We start from the raw sequence: 24,151 nt of genomic DNA on the forward strand, positions 1-24,151 counted from the left end.
ACGGATAACAACAACAATACTCTTCTTAGCCAGTTATACACACAATTAAATGCTCTTGTATCAAACCAGTATTTTCTAAATGATTTGTTTCAAGATAAAATATCTCTTAATGTTAATTTATATAATATTCTGTGTCCTATATCTGTGTGAAATGGATTGTTAGTTGACATTGTGGATGTGGTAAACTATATAATGGGTACCAAGAGCACAAGTTAAACAGAGAACGTAGAGATTTTATGACTGTATAGATATAAATAAGATGTTTCAATCCTGTATATGCAATATTTATCACTTTTCTGGAAAAGTCAATGTTGCATCTAAGTGATAAATCAACTCATATAATATAAAAGCATATTATATAAAAGCAATCATTCTCATTTTCAGTCACTAAGTTATATATCTTCTCTGTTGTCAGCTGTAAATATGTCCTTATCAGTCGAGTTTCATGTCAGGTTATAATCGCTCCTCCAATGCCCGTCTGTCCAGTTTCTGCAGTTTCGTCTGAGATTCACTGGTTATATTTGGACAACATGTGATAGGATCATGAACACATTGAATGACAATTCACACAGAAATCTCATGATCATGATTTACTTGCATTCATGTCGTTCCAAACCCTTATGACCTTCTGAAATGTTTCAGTGTTTATAACTTTCCATTCTGTGGAAGTCAATGTTTGAGAAAGAAAGAAAGAAAGAAAGAAAGAAAGAAAGAAAGAAAGAAAGAAAGAAAGAAAGAAAGAAAGAAAGAAAGAAAAAAAGAAAGAAAGAAAGAAAGAGTGTTCATTTTTGGTGGAAATATCCAACATTGGCTATTAGACAGAAATCTCAAACATAAGTTTGCTTTTAATTTTTAATACCATTAATAAACATTCAACCTAAGTAAAAAACTGATACAGGTGCATATATTATATATAGCATGCAAAACAATACATATATATAACAATAATTAAACCTAACACTCATGTACTGTAATGTCTGTTTCGTAAGAGAGACCCAGGAAATCCTGTATATGGACAAACACATCAGATATCACTCCAGCTGAATAACATGCAGATAGAGACGCTTTGACTGATGAAACATGCAAGACTATAAACACACAATTGCAATGTAACGCTAACTGACATAGCTTGCATCACAGTAAAGAGTATTACAAAGAATATTTTCTGTCTCACTGTGATAAGAACCAACTTCGAACCACAGAAGCTAAGGATTTCAAACATGACTGATGTTATAAAGTGATTTTTGGAGCAAAACATGATATTAGTCTCATAAACTGTCGTGTTTGACGTTATGTTGAGAAAACATACTACTATCCCTGTTTGCCAGGAACAACTGTTTTATAACTAATTCTGTACAGTCACGTACGATTATGTGGCTGTTTTTATGAAGGGCAAAAGTAAAGAAGGGTAAGTGAGGGTTTAAAAGAAAAGAAAGGACCTAAAACAGTGTGAATAGAAATGTGAGGTAAGGCTGGGCATCATTTGAATTTTAATGATTCCAATTCTGGTCAATGCCTAATTTCAATTCCAAAAAGGTAAAATAATAATAATAAATAAATAAATAAATAAAAATCTTACAAAATATTTAATAGTTAGCTGATTACTATGAATGAAAATCAACAGGCCAAAATCACATTGAAAGTGTAGTTTATTATAAAAACAAAAGGTGGACACATTTTCGGTAGAACGACAAAACAATAAAAAAATAATAATAATAATTAACACTTAACCCATACCTAGGCTTGGGGATCCAAAAGCTATTCCAATTCTGGAATAAAATGCTTAAGGTATCGGGAATCATCTACTTGTTATAAAATAAAATTTTTCAGAATTGCATTTTAATATGACTTTAAACCAATTAAGCACAAGAAGACTGTGTTCTGTATTGCACACATAGCAGCATAGCCATCGATTCAGAAATGAGGGGGCAGAATAGTAAAAAAAAAAAAAAAAAAATGACAGGCTTTATTTTTCCTTATGTCAGAAAGCGTCCTCCTCAGTGCACTAGACAAATGTGAACTATCTAATATGATAAACATTACCCCAGTGGCACTGGACACTTTAGCTCACGAATTAAATGAGTGCTGAACAATGGATCTATACAAATCCAAGATGACTGATAAATGCTAAAGTGTCAACTACAAGAACGAGCAACTACAAGATTCATTTCCCTCAGAAATAGTTCAAACGCTTTCAAAAGATTGCTTAAGGATTGTTTGTTTGATCACGAGAGACAGAAATGAGCAGGTCACTTGGAGAGACGCTGGGACAGAAGACCTCAAACGCTCAACCCTGAACTTCAGGTTTCAGGAGGGGTCTGTGGGATTTATACCAGGGTTAGAACTGAACTCTGCAGGTAGATGGATCTCCCGGAGCAGGACTGGATAAACCATTACATGGCGCCATCGGTTGGATCTCAAAAGTAATAGGGCAGTAAATAACTGAGCCATCCAGATTCCTGATGTGTGCTGATGTGCTGCATTCAGTCCCGAACTGTAAGCTCTCAGCAGACCAAACAAATATAAACTTGTGTGGATTAAATCCACACTTCTTAATGATTTAGAGCCAGTGCATGATGCCATTAGAACTATTAAACTAGTTTATTTATAATACTTTCTAATCATTTGTTGAACCAGAGCTTTTAACAAAAGCCACTTGTACATAAATCTCAACATTATATGTACATAATTATGACATTGTAGTAATTAACACAATATCTTGGAGTATTCTGTCTAAGCTGCCAGACAAATCTGGAAAATTTGTACAGAAAACTTGGCACAACAAACATTTGTACAATGTCTTCTGCCACTGTGTGATTTTGTTATATGCAGCTGGATTGACAGCAGATGCACAGTCACTGTAAAATAGCGCAACATTTGACCATTAACGTCACATTAAGTGTGCCAAAACGGTATTTATTGGTTGAATTTTGTAATAAAACGTACAAAATTGAGACTTTGTTTCATATTACAATCAGGGTTGCCAATTTGGTGTGAGTTTTACATGGGTAGCGTGAGAGCGCGAGACAGAGCCTGGAAGTGTGTGTCTCACGCCAAATACATGAGAGTTGGCAGCGCTGACTGAATGCTATAGTAATATGGTGCAGTGATTTTACCAAATAAGACATGTTCCTGGATCAGAAATATAGACTTAGCCCAATCCCTACCCCTAAACCTAACCCTACCCATCATTTATTCCTAAAATCAGTGGGAAATGATAGCTGATTAACAGGAGTGTAGACTCTAGTGTATTATCTGACTCATATTGTAAGCCTAAAGATATTTCCTGAAAAATCTCAGTTCTGATTGGCTGATTGGAATGTTGATCCAGGAACATGTTGTACTTCACGCTCACCAAAGTAAAATATTTTGAATATAACAATCTTTGATAAACTTAATATAAAAATATAAAGATATAAAAAAAATATAAAGATAAACTTAATATAAAAATATAAAGATATAAAGAAAATATAAAGATTAACTTAATATGCCAACATAGAGCCCCGCTGTGTTTCAGGCACCCCCCCCCCCGCCTTCACTTACTGTTTACTATTTATTTATCTGTAAGATAATGTACAGTACAATTCATTAACTTCTCAGTCACCAAATGCCAATGCTCTCTCTCTCTCTCTCTCGTTCTCTCCTTCTCAGTGTCTGTTTTGTTTTCTCATCGTATCAGTTTTCTCATCGTATCTGCCGTCAGATGTTCCACCCACATTCCCACATTCCCCGTTCCAGTTTCTTCGTAGTTCCTCGTCGTCACTTGTCACAGATTTCCACCTTATTTGTAAGATAAGAGCATTCACGGCCTTTTGTTGCTTGAATGTGTTAGACTTCTGTGTCATTCGCTTCCAGTTTTCTCCCTGCTGTATAATACAATGACAAATACCTATTTGCAATATTATTTTATTTAATTTGTTTTATTGTTTACAGCACTTATTCTTATTTCGTATTTAATTATTGAATTAAATTAAGATAAAGATATTTTAGGCTTAATATGAGACACTTCCAATTCATTAGTTGCTAAATATGTGCGTACAGAATATCAGTGTCAGGGTCATTAATGAGCACCGCTCTCTTTGAAACTTCAGGGTAACGTACAGTAAGGTAAAACTATTTAAACACGTTGTGTACATGCTCTAGTATTGTGTACAACTGTGGAAGAGCAGCATTTCTTTCAGTGTTACCACAGAGAAGGACATTTCCCAGCGTTCCTGTCAGACAAATCGTCTCTTTCTCAGCCATTCCAGCATCTCTTTCATCTATCTCTGTATCTATCACTAACGATACGATCACAAACCAGTTCTTCATGCATGCGCAATAAGGTTTAAAAAAAAACCTTGTCTGAAGGATTAGGGAATCATAATATGTATTAATTATACAAATACATTAATAAATAAACCAAATGCCACCTAATATTATACATTTTAGTGGGGAGAGATTGATTTAATGAGCATCTGTGTGAGAGATGGTTACACAGATAGAAGCAGTAGAGCAACAAAACACAATCATCTAAACTGTTATTATGAATCTTCTTGAACCAGAGTATGCTATAAAACTCTTTCTATAATTATATTACTGTGTGTGTGTGTGTGTGTGTGTGTGTGTGTGCACTTCGCTTCACTTCATCTACATCACAAATTGCCATATGAACTTATTTCAAATGTTTTTGAAAAAACTACTTGACTACAATAAAAAAAAAAATATATATATATATATATATATATATATATATATTTTAGTTTATGTTTAACATAATGAGCTAATACAGTCACCTATTTCAATGTTTAATGACAAAAAGTGTTAAAAGGCAGAAGTATACAGTATATTGTGAGCTTTATTTCTCATCATTAACTGTTGTCTGTCTGTCTGGACTTGTTTAATGTCTCATGAGAGCTACATTTATACGCTGACATGTCTCCAAAACTAACTGAAACATAAAAACAACTGGCAAAAGAATTGCTACAGTTTTTATTCTACTCAAAGTTTATCAAAATTCAATACTTTTATAATTGGGCAAATATAAATGACATAGCTGCACGTCACACATATTTTCAGGAGATACACACATAGATTATGACTGATATCTCATAACCAGTTTGTCATGAATATGAACTGTCTGTGTGTGTGTGTGTGTGTGTGTGATATATGCCCATATTTGGTGTTTCCGGTTCCTGTACCCAGGGCCGGATTTACTTCTTTTCATGACATAGGCAAAAAACAATTGTGTCCCCCTTCCCTATTAATATAATAAGCATAATAATACGCTAATAAAGCTAACAAAATATTTCTTAATCAGTGGAAACATTTCAGTATTTTTTGCTTGCGTTCAGTCAATAAAAATGAATAGCTCTTAAAATGTTTGAGAACTGAGAAAGACCATATTTTATTAGTGCACAAGATAAACAAGAAAATGTCGAGTGAGATTACTGATAGGCTTTGATTCCCAGACAACACACCTGGAGAACATGAATGCTTTATTACTGAACGCTCCAATAATCAGTTTAGTTTACAGCTTTGATCAAGTGTTTGATACAGTGTGGTTTCTCAATAGTAAACTAGTGTGTGAGAGTAGATTAGTACACTGTAAGAAGCTCTGGTTAACACCACGTTCAGGACATTTTGAGCCCGAGAGGATTTCTTTCTCTGAAAATGTTAGTTTAATGTTCTCACTTTGGGCTAAAACTTACTGACTTAGCTCACGCAGGGTATAGCAAGCTCCCCAAAAAATTATTGGGATTTTTCAACCTGATGGCTGTTCGAAGATTTTATTAATTTAATCTTAGTTTGAGCAAATGTTGCCTAAATGATCTCTTCAGTTAATATTCTCCACAGTTACTGCAGAAAATAACATGGAGAAACAGTCAATGCAGACATTTTCCCTGAACTCACAGTACTTCCTCATCGGCTCTAACGCTTCTTCCTAGTTCAGTCAGAGAAATACAACAGAGATGATGTCCACTGCTCGTGTTCACAGGTGTTTGCCATTCCTTCAGCAATGATCACTACAACACACACATAATCAGAGAAATGATCAGTTACTGGGTGCTGTGTTTGTGTTGGAGTCAGAGATGAGCATGTCGTTTAAACATGGCGTTTGTAGAGGTGTAAATACTGTAAAGGTGTTAAGTCAAGTTTAGAACAGTTTAATGTTAATTATAGCTATATCTATGACTGTCTGTCTTTGATCATTAAACACTGTTGTAAATCTCCTTCGTCTCCAACACAGCAGCCGATCCTGACACATTCACTATAAACGTATCATAAACACCCAGCCTAAATATTAAAGCAAAACTGTGTTTGAGGGAAGATGCACAGTACAAACTCACTTGTCCTTTCTCATTCACCAGTCCACATGTGTGCGCTTTGTGGTTGACCTGAGTGCCTTGAAATCACAGCACGCTTAAGATTGAACAGAAAAGCCATTTATAATCAATCAATCAAAACATGTAGGTGTGCTAGTGGATTAGTGTAGTGTGGGACACACATTTATCTCTTCTTTTACAACATTAAACTGAACATGATTGGTGTTGATTACAAGTTATCAAACCCGCTTGACTTTCTGGAGAATATGTCAGGAACGTGAACATCCCCAAACAGGAAGTTCCTCTCGTAAAATTCACTGAAATGACACTGATATAGGATTTAGACTAAATTAATGTTAAGGATATAAATCTGTTAGAAATTAAACCATGCTCTAAATGGTTATCAAATTAAATTTGTGATGAATTTATACATCAAATTTTACGATAATAGTCTTCAAATGTGTTAAGAATATTTTCTATTTAAAGAAATCTCTTTAGAACAGGATGTTTCAGAGTTTTGAGTAATGTGGGAGTCACATACACCTGTTATTCAGCTGATCAAACCTGCTTTAGGAAGGTTACGTGCCATACTTGTGATTTAGTCATTAGTTGGCTTATAATGCAGCAATATTATTTGTTTTAAGATCCAGATTCACGATTTAGTGACTAGAGGACAATGGCATCCTGGAGCATGCTTGTCTCTGTTATACAGTGTTTTGGCCATTACAATTTGATTAACAAAAGCTTTCGAAATATATATAAATATATATAAATAAATGTAATATAATACGTTTATAAAAGTTCAATAACTGTTTTAAAGATATTCCATGTTCATTTGACATCTTCATTACATAGATATTATAATTTTTGTAAATAATAAAACAATACATTATTTTAAATAACATAAGATTAATTTTATAAATTGTATTTGACATTCCATAAATGAACATATTACTATTATTTTGATACTTATGAAGACAACAAACACTGTGTAGGTCTACTAAATTAACTAAGCAGACATGGAGCTAACCAGGAGTGTTCATCTGAGGTTTATTTGAGCATGAGCTGTCCCACGTGACAATGTCTTCTGATTTAGATAGGGAACGTCTTGAGGATTTCATAATGATATAACTTTTTGATGTGTCATTTTGGCTTCATATGGGAATATGATGCAGGAGTCAAAATGGCTAAAAGTGTCCCACATTACCCTAGTCCACCCTATATACATTTTCAGAAAAGAAAAAAAAAAACGACAAATTATTTCCACGTTTCCCAGTAAAATACAGAGCTCTTGACCAAGAGGATAAAACTGGCATTGGTTTTGATATTGGAGAACATTTAAACATGCAAGGCATTTCTAAACAAATGAACACTTTCACATTTTTAAAACAAGTAATTATGTACAGTTGTGTCAGGTCTGTGGGGTGTAGTATATTTGGACTTGTGCAGTATTTGCAGTAGACTGCTGTGGGTTATACACCTCTACAGCGCCATCTGCTGGACTTCACTGATTCTGCGTCAAATGAGTTATTCAGGGTCACTGCCTCACAGCTGGATGCAAACACCCGCAGTTTACACAACTCTGAAGATGTGCATCATATTCATAATCCCCTGCGGACCACAGATGGTGGACAAGACACCCCTGAAACAGACTAATCAACAATAAACATAAGTGTTATATGAAATGCTATGAAAAAAAAAAAAAGAAAAACAGACTATAATCCATCAAAAATTATCTAATACTAAATACTTATTAAAAATATTTCAATAGTGAGTCCACAATAACAAAAAATAAATAAATAAATACAAATTAAAATAATAATTATAATAATAATGGATACTTATGGATAATGGGGAAAATTATAATAAAGAAAGAAATGAAGATATATATTTCTTATTAGATGTGTCAGTACAGTCACAGATAGTATCTTAAATTAAGAGACTGGAACCAGACAGGTAATTTAACAATAATTACATACCAATCTTCCGAATATTTAAACAAAACAAAAACAAATGCATTAATGTTTCATCCTCACGGCAACAAAGTGTACAGGATCTGGAGCATCCTCAAATTTAGACCATAAAAGATTGAACAGATTACATCACACGTGGACGCGGCTTCCGATGACGTCACTGTCCCGCTCGCCGTCCAACCGGAAATGTCTATGCAGCCAACGCCAAAATCAGGGTTGCCATGTTTCTACTCAAAACTATCCCAATCAGGATTTGAGGGGGGATCCCCGGTAAACATCGCATTTTGGTGGATAAATATCACGTTATTGGGGTTGATCAAACCAGCGGGAAAACCGCGGATTTGGCAACACTGGACAAAATACTAAAGCCGTTTCTTTTATGCCAAAAATCTTTAGGATATTAAGTAAAGAACATGTTCCATGAAGATATTTGGTACATTTCCTACCGTAAATATATAAAAACGTATTTTTTGATTAGTAATATGCATTGCTAAGAACTTAATCTCGAACAACTTTAAAGATGATTTTCTCAATATTTAGATTTATTTTGCTCCCTCAGATTCCAGAATTTCAAATATTGTCCTCCAAACAAACCAGACATCACTGGAGAAATGATTCATTCAGGAAAAGTGCCACTTTTGTACTCCAGGGTAACTTATATAGCGGACCAATCAGAGGCGTCGCCTCGCGTCACGTGACCCGATCGGAAGAGCCCGAGTGAAGTGTCCGGTGAACGGTGTCCGGTGACCGGAGCTCTGCTGTCCGTTATTTGTTCTATTCTGCACACCTTACACACGCATACCGTTCGCGTTCAGCTCGAGCTCTCTTCTACAGGTAAGCGCGCGACTAAACCGCTCGTTTCCCTGACAACAGCAGCGGTTTACTGATGTCTCGTTAGCGCGAGACTGCGCCCAGTTTACCGTAACGAGAAATACACAGAAAACATCAATATATGAACACATTCAGCCGTACTGAAGTTTTTAACATGAGTGCCATGTTTCCAGTAAACACTACCGACTCTTCCCCGTGTCTGAGAGACAAAACACGGGGTTTTCTTAAAACCCGGCCCATTAGCATCACAGCTAATGCTAGCTGATAACGGCCTGACGGATCAGCTGCTGTTGTGTGCACACGGGGACTCATTGTTTTTATAACTCAATATTAGTCCTTTTGAAGATACAGTTTAGCTAAAATATCTGTTTTCACCGAAATGTACATTTAGCCGTTGTTTCTTTCACTAATCAGTGTGATTGTGTGTATTTCCCCCAGTTTGCATCTCAAGAAGTGTTAAAGATATCTGAAGATCAGTTCAGTCTCTGCTTGATAATACACTTTTCTTTTTCTATCTTCATTTTAAGGCCACGTGGTTCAGGTTTACAGATATTGGTCTGTTCTAACGTGCAAATTGTTAATTTTAACCTGTTTTTAATGTCAGTTTGTATTCTGCTGATACTAATTGTTTTTAAAGAGGAAGTGCTGAAGACCAAATAATGATCTGGTCTCCTGTCTAAACTATTGCCTTCCTGTCTGACAGAAACATTGTTTTCCTAAAGACTGCATGTGTGTAACGCCAGACATGTCAACATCCTTTAGATCCTGGTTCTTAACAAACCTTTCTCTGAGTATCTTCATATTCAAGTCCCTCTGTGGTTCAGTTCAGAGAGACAGTGTGGATCCGTGTTTAAAATGTTGGGTTAAACCCTTTTCCCATTAAAAACAAAACATAGGTCACTTAGCTTAGAGCTGATACTTCTGTTTAACCTCAAACAGAAATGTTATGTTGATGAATGCTGTGGTTCAGTCCCATCATGTGTTTGCCGCCGGTGTCGGTCATATGACAGCACATCTAGAGCACTCAGTAGTCCACTCGATAGACGTCTGTGCTACGGTGCACAGCTAATCCAGAGAAACCCAGCGATCATGTCCATGGCACGGAGGAACTCGTGCACTCCTCGGGTCAGTGAGTACAATTATGGAAATAGATGATGAAAGGTTTATGGTTAAAAATAATTGTCATTCAGTTTGACAGCTTGTTTTAAACACAACCCCAGATTTCGCTGTTTAATTTCTGCGTTTGTTCACTGGTTAATGTCGTGTTTATGATCTCCGCTGTATGTTAAACATTGAGCTTTGTGAGATGCAAGCTCACCGTGTTCAGAAGCTGAAGATCTCAGTCGCTGCGTGTCATTCTTCATGTGTGTGTGTGAGCTGGAGATCTGTGAAAGCTGAATCACGTGAAAGACCGTTCCTCATCATCCAGATCAGATCAGATCAGAGTATTGTGGTCCAGTAGAGGTTCGTCTCCTCGACTCTCGTGTACTTCTACAGAACAGAAGTGAGTGAGTTAAAGGCTTGTGACGTCGAGCGCCGGGACTGTGCTGATCAGCTCAGTGTTTCCTCAAGAGAGCGTTTGTTTGTCTGAAAGCACATGACTGTTGTTTAAGCTCACAGCCTTCAATATCACACAGCTACAATAATAACCACACACAACGATTACTAACACTGGCAACTATTATAGGTTTTCTTATTTAAATTAACTTATTTTTTTCTTAGTTCTAATGATTTTTATTTTAATGTTCATATTTATTTAGTTTTAATTCAACAAATTTAAACTAAAAATGAGAAATATTGTCTTAAACACATCTTTCAATTTATTTGTGATACTATTATACATTATTATTCATGTCTTAGTAATAAAGTTCAGTTTCATATGCAATATATTCATTTTAATTTTGAAATAAAATTTTTTTTGACTTTGAATATAGTCTTATTTATGTATTTTATTTGTTTAAGATGGGGATCATGACTATAATAACTGTTATTCCAGCATTGGTAGTTATCCTGAAGAAGAGCATTAATGTTGAGGTGACACGCAGGTTAAAACATTATCAACTAATGACCATGACATCTGTAACCAGTTCATCTGTGTGTGTGTGTGTGTGTGTGTCTCTCTCTCTCTCTCTCTCTCTCGGTGTGTGTGTGTCTCTCTCTCTCTCTGTGTGTGTGTCTCTCTCTCTCTCTCTCTCTGTGTGTGTGTGTGTGTCTCTCTCTCTCTCTCTCTCTCTCTCTCTCTGTGTGTGTCTCTCTCTCTCTCTCTCTCTCTCTGTGTGTGTGTGTGTCAGCTGCAGGGCGCTGTGGTCAGCAGGATGAGTTCAGACGGAGGCGGGAGGCCTGTGAAGGTGGGCTCTCTGGTGGAGGTGATTGGGAAAGGTCAGCGTGGGACCGTGGCGTATATCGGAGCCACTCTGTTCGCGTCGGGGAAATGGGTGGGAGTCATCCTGGACGAACCCAAGGGGAAGAACGACGGCACGGTGCAGGGCAAACGCTACTTCACCTGCGAGGAGAATCATGGGATCTTCGTCAGACAGTCTCAGGTGAGAGTCAGCCACAACACTTAAAACACTCTACAGTTTGAAATAAAATGACTGATCAATATAATCACACTTCCACAGTTTAATAATCACAGTGCACAGCTCTCTGGCCCTCCATAGACAGCAACACAACTGAAGTGTTCCCAGATCCACAAACGTAGCACAGAGATCTTTCATGACTCGTGCAGTTTATTACAGATCCTCTGGAGTCATCACTCATCGAGTGCCACCCAAACCTGAGCTGAAGCCAGCGTGTATGAATATAAACCACAAACCTCTCTGTCCTCACCTCCAGGCCTGTGAACATCTGGTTTCTGACCGCGTGTGCATCCACACAGACAGACCTAGTCATGCTTCTCTTGCTTTGTTTCTTCAGATTCAGCTCATGGATGAAGGAGGCAGCTCTGCGACGTCTCCAGAAACACCGGACTCAGGTGTGGCCAAACTGCTCAAGAAAGGTGAGCGTCTCAGGTTCCTTCATGTTCTCAGATGAAGTGTGTTGTTAATCAACCGAATGATGTGACGTGTCTCTGTTCAATATTACAGAAGTACAGGAGACGCCAAAATCTGTCAAGCAGGTATGGACCAGTGCTATTACACTAATGTTTCATGTACTATCATAGGTGTAAGCCATATTTGAATTTGCTTGTAGTATTATTATTATTATTATTATTTTTATTTTATTTTTTTCATTTTATTAAAATTTCTAGTCCATTTGTTTTGTGCTTTTTTTGATAATGTATTTCAAAAATATTAATTAGGTATAATTTGTAAATGCTATTTTAACAGTTAACAAAAATGTTGCCTTTGCAATTAATTAAAATAAAATTTTGGTCTAATATTTGTATTTTATTTCAGCTACATTTTTTATTTTTTGCTAATTAAAGTAATAGCTATATAGCTGAACAGAAGCATTATAAGAATCATTATTTTAATTTAAGCACATTAATAGCTGATATCTTCTTTGGAAGGCTACCTCTGATGTATAAAAATATTATATAAAAAAAGAACAAGCTGAAATAAAATACAAATATTAGACCAAAAAAAAAAAAAAATTATATATATATATATATATATATATATATATATATATATATATATATATATATATATATATATATATATATATATATACACACTAACTAAAATTAATTAAATACATTTTTGGTCTAATATTTGTATTTTATTTCAGCTTGTTCTTTTTTTTATATATATACACACACACACACACACACATACACAGTGCTGTGAAAAGGTTTGTGCCCCTTTCCCGTTTTTTTTCTTTGTTTTTTTTGTTTTCTTGCATATTTTTCACTCTTAAAGATAATATTACACAAATACAATGTAAATAAATACAAAAAGCAGGTTTTAAATGAAGATTTCATTCATTAAGGGAAAAAAGCTGTCCAATCTTACCTGGTTCTATGTGAAAAATTAGTTGCCCCCTACTGTTAAATTATGAAAGAACTGTGACTAACCACATTATTTTAGAAAGCAGAGCTCAATTTCACCAGCCACACTTTGGTCTGATCAATACCAGACCTATTGAATCAAGAAATCACTTGAATAGAACCTGTCTGATGAAGTGAAGCATGCCTAAAGATCAACACATCATTCCTCAAGCTAAAGAAAAACAAGAACAGATGAGAAACAAAATAGTTTACATGTATCAGTCTGGGAAGTGTTATAAAGGCATTTCTAAGGCTTTGAGATTCAGTGAACCACGGTCAGGGCCATTATTTACAAATGGAGAAAACTGGGACCAGTGGAGAACCTTCCTAGGAGTGACCAACCTACCAAATTACTCAGCGCAACGAGGACTCATCCAGGAGGAGAAAAACCCAAGAAAAAGAACACAAAGGCTCGTCTCACATTTGCCAAATAATTTTTCTTGATTATCCCCAAGACCTTTGGGCAAATATTCTGTGTCCCAATACATCTGGTGTAAAACCAACACAGCATTTCATAAAAACATAGGAAAAGTCAAACATGGTGGAGGTAGTGTGATGGTCTGGGACTGCTTTGAGTTATGCAGCAGGACAATGATCCAAAAACACCAGAAGGTCCACCTCTGAATGGCTCAAGAAAAACAACATCAAGGTTTTGGAGTGGACAAGTCAAAGTCCAGAATTAAATCTGATTGAGATGCTGTGGCATGACCTTAAACAGTCCATTCATGCTGGAAAACCCTCCAATGTGTCTGAATTAAAACAATTCTGCGAAGAAGAGTGGGCCACAATTCTTCAAGTGACGTGAAAGACTAATTGCCAGTTCTCACAAATGCTTGATTGCAGATTACATTTTTTTTTTTGTCATTATTTACTCTTGTTATCTTTGTGTAATATTAAAATTAGTTAGAATCGTTTTAAGCATGACAAATATACAATAAAAAAAAATAAATAAAAAAAAAGTGGAAAGGGGCTAAAACTTTTTCAAGGCACTGTTTACAGATATATAGATATAGATATCATGGCTTTAAGTTCTCCAGCGTGCAGTATCTGTATTTCGTCTCATCTGGTGAGCTAAGACTTATGTCACACCCCTAGTGTCTATGAGTGTAATATAGATCATCATGTGCCAAGTGTATGATACAGCATTCATTCAGATCAGTTTGTATAAAGGAAGCGATAACTTTGTCATAGTATCATTTCAAATGTTAAAGTTGCCAGAGTCATTGAATGATGCCCCCCCCCCACCACCACCACAGAAATGGAGTTCAGGCTCAGGATTTTTTTTTTTTTTTTCTCTATAACCCATGATATTTTTAAGATGGAACTGAAGGTTTTTATGTGTTTGGCTGTTTTTGCAAACATGATGAAAAGACTCCAACAGCAAAGAAGGTACATCAATACTTTGTGGGTCCAGCTCATGTGTCCGAACACAGCATTGCACATTGTTTACATTCACTCTTTATTTGACCAGTTTTCATCTGTTCTTTTGTTTTGGTGGTTTTCACTTCTGTGGTGTAAAATTGCAGTTTCCATCCCAGCATCTGACTGAAACACCCACGCACCAAATGCTTGCATGATCTCACACGGATCGCACTTCATCTTTCCATGTCACCACAGTCAGAAACCATAGATGGATCTTAACTATTCAGATATTTTAAATCTCACAAATGTCACAGAGAAGAACAATCTCCTTCAAATGAGTTCAGCATGTGGAAAAAAATACACTTAGGCTAGATTGTGCATTTAGATTAAAATATTAAATCAGGGTTCATCTAATGATACATCTGGTCACACCAAACTTTAAATTGGGGCAACATAAGAATGACAAAATATGAATGTTTTCGATGTACATTTGGTTATTTAGAGGACCCTTTTATCTAAAGCAACTTACAAATGAGGACAATGAAAGCAATCAAAATCAACAAAAGAGCAATGATATGCTAGTGCTATAACAGTAAAAGTTGTTAGTTCAAAGATACATTTTAAATAGAAAGCAAGTAAACAGAATAGAAAAAAAAACAGAGAATAACATAATAATAATTGCCATACGGTGTATAGTGAATAATGAAAATATCTCCTGGAATTAGCCAAAGTTCCTCATATTGAAGTTCATATCTGTGACCTTTTTATGAAAACCCATTTCTGCCACAGAATAAATAAAGAAAAGGTAAATGTACATTTTTTTTTTTTTTTACATTTTGCAAGTTTGTTTTGCAGCGTTGTTTTTAACTCACAATTCTGAATTTATTTTTTCTCAACTTACAGATTTGTAAGAAACTTGCGAGAATTTTTTTTTTTTTATCTCATGGCAGAAATGAGTTTCCAGACTTTTGTGGTTGTGGGATCATATTCATTTCCTGATGCGGTTTAAGGGAAGCTGCAGATCCTCCGTGTTCCTCCATCCGTTCATGCAATGCTTCTCTTTCTCTGTTAAAATCTTTCCTGCTAGTCTTTTTCATGCAATCCCTTCAACTGTTCCCTCTTCTCTCTTTGTATTCCTCTGTGTGTTTTGTGCTCCTCCCTTAGCCTCCTATTCGTCGTAGTACCAAGGTGAGCCTTCACACCGCAACAAAGCATTCTGGGAAATGTCTGGGTCAATGTTTGGAATGGAATACTATTTTTACTGTGAGATTCAAATTGGAGGTCACAAAAAGAACCATGCAACTGAACTATGTAACATATTATTGTATGAACATTTTTCACATGTGAGGCAGTGAGCATGAGGTTGTTGTGTGTTATCTCTGTGTGAGGCAGTAAGTGAGCATGAGGTTGTGTGTTGTCTGTGTTAGGCAGTAAGTGAGTGTGAGGTTGTGTGTTGTCTGTGTGAGGCAGTAAGTGAGTGTGAGGTTGGTGTGTGAGGTTGTGTGTTGTCTGTGTGAGGCAGTAAGTGAGTGTGAGGTTGTGTGTTGTCTGTGTGAGGCAGTAAGTGAGTGTGAGGTTGTGTGTTGTCTGTGTGAGGCAGTAAGTGAGCATGAGGTTGTGTGTTGTCTGTGTTAGGCAGTAAGTGAGTGTGAGGTTGTGTGTTGTCTGTGTGAGGCAGTAAGTGAGTGTGAGGTTGTGTGTTGTCTGTGTGAGGCAGTAAGTGAGCATGAGGTTGTGTGTTGTCTGTGTTAGGCAGTAAGTGAGCATGAGGTTGTGTGTTGTCTGTGTTAGGCAGTAAGTGAGTGTGAGGTTGTGTGTTGTCTGTGTGAGGCAGTAAGTGAGTGTGAGGTTGGTGTGTGAGGTTGTGTGTTGTCTGTGTGAGGCAGTAAGTGAGTGTGAGGTTGTGTGTTGTCTGTGTGAGGCAGTAAGTGAGTGTGAGGTTGTGTGTTGTCTGTGTGAGGCAGTAAGTGAGCATGAGGTTGTGTGTTGTCTGTGTTAGGCAGTAAGTGAGTGTGAGGTTGTGTGTTGTCTGTGTGAGGCAGTAAGTGAGTGTGAGGTTGGTGTGTGAGGTTTTGTGTTGTCTGTGTGAGGCAGTAAGTGAGTGTGAGGTTGTGTGTTGTCTGTGTGAGGCAGTAAGCGTGAGGTTGGTGTGTGAGGTTGTGTGTTGTCTGTGTGAGGCAGTAAGCGTGAGGTTGTGTGTGAGGTTGTGTGTTGTCTGTGTGAGGCAGTAAGCGTGAGGTTGTGTGTGAGGTTGTGTGTTGTCTCTGTGTGAGGCAGTAAGCGAATGTGAGGTTGGTGTGTGATGTTGTGTATTATGTGTAACAGTGGTACACACCCGGCCGTCTGTCCAGCTCCAGCTCCCTCCCCTCTCTCATCATGGTATGTCCCAGATCTCAAACCATTCGCACAGTTCTGGAGATCTTCACCAGTAACCACAGCACCGCTGGCCCAGTCTACAGCTGCTGTTATCATCTACAGTCAGTACTGGTGTAAACAGATCCAGTGTGATCAGTACTTAAACTCTGGAGGGTCATGCAGTTGACTTGTTTTGCTTCAATCGACAGTCGTTTGAGATGCATTTACAGTAAATGCAGCTGTGAGCTGGGTCAGTGACATCACAGAAGCACACTGTTGTCAGGGGTCTGGTGAGCACTGTGTGTGGGTGTGCTGGGGTCAGAGGTCAGGCAGGACACGTGATTGAGCTTGTGGAACAAGATGTCATCCGCTTGATAATAACTGCACATGTTTGTCCACAGGCGGGTCGTCCCTCGGTCGGAGGCTCAGGACTTTCAGAGTCAGTGTTAGCAGAGAATGAGTCCACAGCATCTTCCCAGACTGCACTGGGAGCTCCTGTCATACCACAGCCCAGCGGCACCCCCAGCGCCCCTCCTCCTGCCACCCCCAGCAAGGTCAGCGACCTTTGACCTTCATCACACAGCACTCTCCTTCTGCACTAGGCACTTCAGCCACACAGAAATGTGCAGTACAGTTAGAAGTGTATGCTTGTGTCTCAGTAACTGCTAGATTCTGACTCTGTGTGTGTGTGTGTGTGTGCAGGAGGAGGAGAGTCTCCGAGCTCAAGTCAAGGATCTGGAGGAGAAGCTGGAGACGCTGCGGATGAAGCGCTCGGAGGATAAAGCCAAGCTGAAGGAGATGGAGAAGTACAAGATCCAGCTGGAGCAGCTGCAGGAGTGGAAGAGCAAGATGCAGGAGCAGCAGAACGAGCTCCAGAAGCAGCTCAAGGAGGCCAAGAAGGTGCAGCGCACACACACACACACACACACACACACACACACACACACACACACACACACTCTGAATAAATAATTAAAATGGAGCTGTGCAGAACATTTGAAAATGCAGAATTCTGAAAAAATAAAAAACTAATTACATAGGGCCCATTTTAAATGTACATTTAAATTAAACGTTGTAATAATGGTTAAATAGGTTCATGATTTCAGTCAGTTTGGATTGCTTAAATTGTTTTTAACAATTAAAACAGGATCCGAAAAATTCAAATGGAAAATAAAATTGTAGTAATATGAGAATAAATAAAGATGGAGAAAAAAAAGTAACGTATGCAGCGAGATTATCTCAAAGAGCTGCTTAACTGTTTAGTTTATCCTTAAGTTCAGGTTTGATAATTAAATGGATATTGCCTTCATTGATAGCTCTGGTATCAATGAGCTGTTTTTAGTGGCCTGTGGAGAAGTACGAGCAGGTTTAACTGCTGTAGAGTGAGAGAACATGGTTGAGCTGTAAGTCTGACAGACGTCCTGATCACAGGAGGCACGCGAGGCTCTGGAGGCTAAAGACCGCTACATGGAGGAGATGGCCGACACAGCAGACGCCATCGAGATGGCCACGCTGGACAAAGAGATGGCAGAGGAGCGGGCCGAGTCCCTGCAGCAGGAGGTGGAGGCTCTGAAGGAGAAGGTGGAGGAGCTGAGCATGGACCTGGAGATCCTCAAACACGAGATCGAAGAGAAGGGCTCGGACGGAGCGGCCTCCAGCTACCACGTCAAGCAGCTGGAGGAGCAGAACGCACGCCTGAAGGAGGCCCTGGTCAGGTACAGCGCGCACACACACACACACACACACCTGTGCTCCTCAGACCTGCTCCATCTTCACCTGTCTGTGTGTGTCTCTGTGTGTGTTCAGGATGAGGGATCTGTCGTCGTCCGAGAAGCAGGAGCACGTGAAGCTCCAGAAACAGATGGAGAAGAAGAACTCTGAGCTGGAGACTCTGAGAGCGCAGAAGGAGAAGCTGCAGGAGGAGATGAAGCAGGCTGAAGACACCATAGACGAGCTCAAGGAGCAGGTCAGAGACACACACACACTGATTATTTCATGATCTGATCCACAAGCTTGAGATTTTAGTCTCGATTCAATCCATATCAGGTACTTAGGTGTCAATACTGAAGAAGTAAAGATCTCACAACTGAAGCAATACAATACACAGTTGGTACATTACTTATATGTGTGTGTGTGTGTGTGTGTGTTTGTGTGTGTGTTTTCAGGTGGACGCGTCTTTAGGAGCGGAGGAGATGGTGGAGACTCTGACGGAGAGGAATCTAGACCTGGAGGAGAAGGTGCGAGAGCTGCGAGAGACCGTCAGTGATCTGGTGAGACTCAGTTCAGCTCTTAATCACGCGAGTGTGACCGCTGTGTGACCGCTGTGTGAACGCTGATCTTGATTCTCTGACGGTGTTCAGGAGGCGATTAACGAGATGAACGACGAGCTGCAGGAGAACGCTCGTGAGACAGAGCTGGAGCTGCGTGAACAGCTGGATCTGGCCGGCGCTCGGGTCCGAGAGGCTCAGAAGAGAGTGGAAGCAGCGCAGGAGACGGTGGCCGACTATCAGCAGACCATCAGCAAATACAGAGAGCTCACCACACACCTGCAGGTCAGACACACACACACACACACCAGAGCTCAGGCTGACCGCTTCACCATCAACACTGTCTGTCTCTCACAATTAGGACGTATCTTGTAATCGCAAATTCTTTCTAGTGATGCACAGAAATTAGGATTCTAGGCCAAAACATGCCTAAAAAAGACCAACTGAGCTGAAAAACCAAAATCAAACTAGGAAAAACCTTAAGATCTCATTTTATCATTTGTGATTAATGTAAAGTTATCACCATAAAAACGTGTATCTTTTAGCTTAAGTAAGCATTGGCTTCAATTCAAACTGATTAAGTGTTGTTTGTCCCAGATTTTCCACATAGTTGTGTATCCCTTGTTCTTCCATTCTTTCTGTATGGCACATTGTAAAGCTGAGGTTTTCTCTGCTGCCTGAACAGGAAGTGAACCGAGAGCTGACCAATCAGCAGAGCAGCTCAGCCGAGCAGCTGCAGCAGCCGACCACAGAGCTCTTCGACTTCAAGATCAAGTTTGCTGAGACCAAAGCTTACGCCAAGGTACGGTCAGCCGACACTTCAGACGAGCCCTTAAACACACGAGAGCGAGCGCTACAGGTGTGTGTGTGTGTGTGCGCAGGCCATCGAGATGGAGCTCCGGAAGATGGAGGTGACTCAGGCGAACCGTCAGGTGTCTCTGCTGATGTCCTTCATGCCTGAGTCCTTCCTGAGACACGGAGGAGACCACGACTGCATCCTCGTGCTGCTGCTCATCCCCAGACTCATCTGCAAGGTGACTATACATTAACACATCTAACATATAAACTGAAGAGAGTGTGTGTAAGTGTAGTCTGGTGATGATGGTGTGTGTGTGTGGTGCAGGCGGAGCTGATCAGCAGACAGGCGCAGGAGAAGTTTGATCTGAGTGCTCCGGAGCGATCTGGACTGAGAGGAGCCGCTGGAGAGCAGCTGAGCTTCGCCTCCGGTCTGGTGTATTCCCTGACGCTGCTGCAGGCCACGCTGCACAGATACCAGCTGTACGTGTCCCTCATCACACGGTGTTCACAGAACCTGCTTCTGCTCCACAGAGATGCATCACTTGATCATAAATACAGGACAAACTACAGTAATATACTGTGAAGTGTAATGTGTTTCTGTGACGTGCAGCTGTACTTCAGCATCATTCCTCCAGTCTTCAGAAATCCTCTGATGTGTGATTGTGTGTCAGGGCTCTGAGTCAGTGCGGGGTGGAGGTGTACAAGCGCATGGGCACGCTGTACTCTGAGATGAGTGTTCACGAGCGATCCCTGGACTTCCTCATCGACCTGCTGCATAAAGATCAGCTGGACGAGACGGTGCAGGTGGAGCCGCTCACCAAAGCCATCAAGTACTACCAGGTGCGCACACACACACACACACACACACACACACACAGACCCCTGACTCAGATCTCTGTATCATGTGAGTGATGTGTGTTGCAGCAACTGTACAGTGTTCATCTGTCGGATCAGCCGGAGGACTGCAGTGTACAGCTGGCCGATCACATCAAGGTACAGCACTTTATTTCATTTTTAATTTATATTTATTTACAGTGATTTCAGTGCCAGTTATTTTAGTATAATTGATGTGTGATCATTGTTTTTATTAATATTTTTAATTAGTGTTCATGTTTTAATTTCTGGATTTCTAAATTTGTGACCTGCAGTTCACCCAGAGCGCTCTGGACTGCATGGGGTCAGAGGTCGGCCGTCTGCGGGCCTTCCTGCAGGCGGGACAGGAAGGGGCGGAGCTCTCTGTGCTCCTGAAGGACCTGGACACTTCCTGTGGAGACATCGGTCAGTTCTGTAAGAAGATCCGCAGGAGGATGCCAGGAACAGATGCTCCGGGGATTCCTGCTGCGCTCAGCTTCCCTGCTCAGGTGCTCACGTCTGATCAAACACACACACACACACACACACACACACACTGACAATTAGGCAATATTATGTTCATAATCGCAGATGAATTGGACCGTGATCTTGAGTAGTAGTCAGTGAGCTGTGTGTCTGTAGTGAATGTGCTTCATCTGATGATTCACTGCTCATCACAGAACAGCTTTACTGAGGAGATCACATTCATTACACAGCCCTGCTATTCTTTAAATGTTAAGGGTGCCACAGTCATCGTATGCTTTGCATGTGCTGCAAAAAAAAAGTTCTTAAAGTCGTAGAAAGATCTGGAATTGTATTGTGCAGTATCTGTGCAAAGCCTGGTATTACTGATATTCCTTTCATTGTTAATGATGAGAGTTAGATTTTATATTTAATATTAATGCCATTTTAGTTGAAAAATTGGGTGTTTAGTCACTAGTATTTTTATTTTTTTTATGTCTGTGTTGATATTTAATATATGTGTGTGTGTGTGTCTGTCTCTCTGTGTGTGTGTGTGCAGGTGGGCGAGGCGCTGGAGGACTGCAGGAAGCAGCTGACGCGTGTGGTGGCCGTTCTGCAGGAAGTAGCAGCAGCAGGAGCTCAGATGATCGCTCCTCTGGCCGAGACAGAGGGACTGACAGCACTGAAGATAGAGGACGTGATGTTCAAAGCAGTGGACCAGGTACACACACACACAGAAGCTATACATATGATGAAAAACTGTGAGAGAGAAGGCAGCAGAGATGTATCCTTCGCTGCCTTTGATATCCCACAATCCTTTACGTTCCATTCTGTGACTGTTAAGCCAAAAAATTAAGATGGCATCTGAAAATTGCAGTCGGTGGTCAGTTTGTGTGTAAATGTATGTTTCTGATCAATGTTTTCCACTTCTGATGTCCTTTCTAGCGAGAAATGAATATTGCAGTAATTAAATATCCACTTAGTTATCACCAAAGCTCTCTGTATTTTGCTGTAGATCATTAAACCATTATTCTGCCTCAGAAGCCTGTCCAAAATCAGTTTCATGGGGTGCCTTCGTGCAAAAATGCTGCCTGCAAACAAAGTCATTGCCTGAAAAAGCAGCGAGGCAGCAAGTCTCCTGCCTAAGATTTCAGATGCAGCCCTAGTGTGTGTCTTGTAGCCCCGCCTTGATGTAATGATTGACAGGTCGGGTGCATATTCAAATCCACATTGGCTTTAACTACATTATCGCCGGGTATTTAATGAAAATGCAATTCAAACATCTTAAGTTTAAGTGTCAATGCATTTCATAAAAAATAAGACATTTAAACCAATTTTTTAACTGCATTTTGCTACAGTTCTCTTGTGGTAGCACGATGAAAATGCAATCTCAAGTGTCCTACTTCTAAGTCTCCATGCATTTAGGAAAAATGCCATTTAAATTATAATTTTGCTACCATTTTTGAATCAATTTCATTTTAATTTTATAACTTAAAAATGTTCAAATGATTTTAATTGACATTAAAACTAGTATAGAAAATGGAAATATAAATTATATAATTGAATTTTCATTTTGCACTAAACGTTGCACACATGTATGAGAAAATGTAAATTAACATAAAGAAATGCATTGCCATTTTACATATTGCATTTCAAAAATAATTTTGCAACCTGTATGCTTCCATAAAAAGCATCTACTAAATGTAACTGAACAATCTTCGCTAGTAAAATGGTGTAAGAAAACTTTTTTATATATATATTTATTTGCTCTCCCCCCCCCCCCCCCATTTAGCACTGTCTTGTACTTGTACGTAAGTACATTTAATGTGTGTGTGTGTGTGTGATGGCAGGTGTATGGTGCTCAGGGACTCAATGCGTTCGAGAGTCTGCGTCAGTCCTGCGCCGCAGTCATCTCCACCATGAACAAGATGGCCACGGCCATGCAGGAAGGAGAATACGACGCGGAGCGGCCGCAGCGTCCGGTACACACACACACACACACACACATACACACACTGACGGTAACGATCGCTCAATCCCATGATGCCACTGCTCTGACTTGTGTGGCGTCTGTACAGCGTCCTCCGGTGGAGATCCGCGCCGCTGCTGTCAGAGCCGAGATGACCGACGCCGAGGGGCTGGGAAACAAGCTGGAGGACCGAGAGACGGTCATCAGAGAGCTGAAGAAATCCCTCAAGATCAAGGTCAGATCACAGAAGACTCACGACACGTTATACACTAATAAACATGAACATACATGTACTGCAGGTACAGCATGAATATATACATCTTCAAATCTGAAATCTGTAAGTGACAATCCCTCAGGGTGAGGAGCTGAGCGAGGCGAATGTGCGTCTGAGTTTACTGGAGAAGAAGCTGGACACGTCGACGAGAGACGCAGACGAGCGCGTGGAGAAGATCCAGACCAAACTAGACGAGGCTCTGACTCTGCTGAAGAAGAAAGAGAAGTACAGATCTCTGCTGATCTCAGATGAGCTGGCTGTGAAACACTCCTCAGTTAAAGCGTTTGATGAGTGCTGTTCTCTGTCTGCAGGGAGTTTGAGGAGACGATGGACGCACTGCAGGCCGACATCGACCAGCTGGAGGCAGAGAAGGCGGAGCTAAAGCAGAGGATCAATAACCAATCACGAGCCTCCGAAGGTTTCCGAGGACCGCAAGCATCTGGAATCGCCTCCATCGTCACGGGAACCACTGCTGGTAAACATACACACACACACACACACACACACACACACACACACACACACACACACACACACACACACTCAAATGTTTAGTTTTTATTTTATTTTGTTGATTATAAATGGCAACTAAGGAAAATCCCAAATTCTGTATCTATATAATTAGAATGTAACTTAAGTCCAATTCAAAGAAAGGATTTTTAGAAATCTTGGCCAAGTGAAAAGTATGAGCATGTACAGCACTCAATACTTA

General features: G+C 39.6%; 1 protein-coding gene and 1 long non-coding RNA gene across 8 annotated transcripts in view; one reads left to right on the top strand and one right to left on the bottom strand.

Annotated features, from left to right (window-relative positions):
- Window positions 1-5,911: 5,911 nt before the first annotated feature.
- LOC113105262 (uncharacterized) lies at window positions 5,912-7,944 on the bottom strand. The gene is made up of 3 exons (XR_003292326.1): window positions 7,710-7,944; window positions 6,330-6,402; window positions 5,912-6,005 (listed from the first exon to the last, which is right to left on the bottom strand). It is a non-coding gene; the product is annotated as an uncharacterized LOC113105262 (long non-coding RNA).
- Window positions 7,945-8,956: 1,012 nt separating this feature from the next.
- Window positions 8,957-24,151, top strand: part of dctn1a (dynactin 1a) — a 105,110-nt gene continuing 89,915 nt past the window's right edge. For 2 of the 7 annotated variants that reach the window (XM_026266446.1, XM_026266443.1), the window contains exons 1-24: window positions 8,957-9,112; window positions 11,401-11,652; window positions 12,026-12,107; window positions 12,196-12,227; window positions 14,472-14,489; window positions 15,627-15,650; window positions 16,788-16,841; window positions 17,219-17,371; window positions 17,520-17,717; window positions 18,249-18,532; window positions 18,624-18,783; window positions 18,983-19,087; window positions 19,178-19,369; window positions 19,770-19,886; window positions 19,966-20,118; window positions 20,208-20,362; window positions 20,554-20,722; window positions 20,807-20,875; window positions 21,031-21,243; window positions 21,756-21,917; window positions 23,047-23,178; window positions 23,275-23,400; window positions 23,522-23,664; window positions 23,751-23,914. In XM_026266446.1, the coding sequence (XP_026122231.1) occupies window positions 11,425-11,652; window positions 12,026-12,107; window positions 12,196-12,227; window positions 14,472-14,489; window positions 15,627-15,650; window positions 16,788-16,841; window positions 17,219-17,371; window positions 17,520-17,717; window positions 18,249-18,532; window positions 18,624-18,783; window positions 18,983-19,087; window positions 19,178-19,369; window positions 19,770-19,886; window positions 19,966-20,118; window positions 20,208-20,362; window positions 20,554-20,722; window positions 20,807-20,875; window positions 21,031-21,243; window positions 21,756-21,917; window positions 23,047-23,178; window positions 23,275-23,400; window positions 23,522-23,664; window positions 23,751-23,914 (3,133 nt within the window). In that variant the 5' untranslated portion in view covers window positions 8,957-9,112; window positions 11,401-11,424. The remainder of the gene's footprint in view (window positions 9,113-11,400; window positions 11,653-12,025; window positions 12,108-12,195; window positions 12,228-14,471; window positions 14,490-15,626; window positions 15,651-16,787; window positions 16,842-17,218; window positions 17,372-17,519; window positions 17,718-18,248; window positions 18,533-18,623; window positions 18,784-18,982; window positions 19,088-19,177; window positions 19,370-19,769; window positions 19,887-19,965; window positions 20,119-20,207; window positions 20,363-20,553; window positions 20,723-20,806; window positions 20,876-21,030; window positions 21,244-21,755; window positions 21,918-23,046; window positions 23,179-23,274; window positions 23,401-23,521; window positions 23,665-23,750; window positions 23,915-24,151) is intronic. The other 5 variants (XM_026266445.1, XM_026266448.1, XM_026266447.1 and 2 more) reach the window with 5 other exon arrangements.

The sequence above is a fragment of the Carassius auratus genome, chromosome 7 (genome assembly GCF_003368295.1).
Source record: "Carassius auratus strain Wakin chromosome 7, ASM336829v1, whole genome shotgun sequence".
NCBI lineage: Eukaryota > Metazoa > Chordata > Actinopteri > Cypriniformes > Cyprinidae > Carassius > Carassius auratus.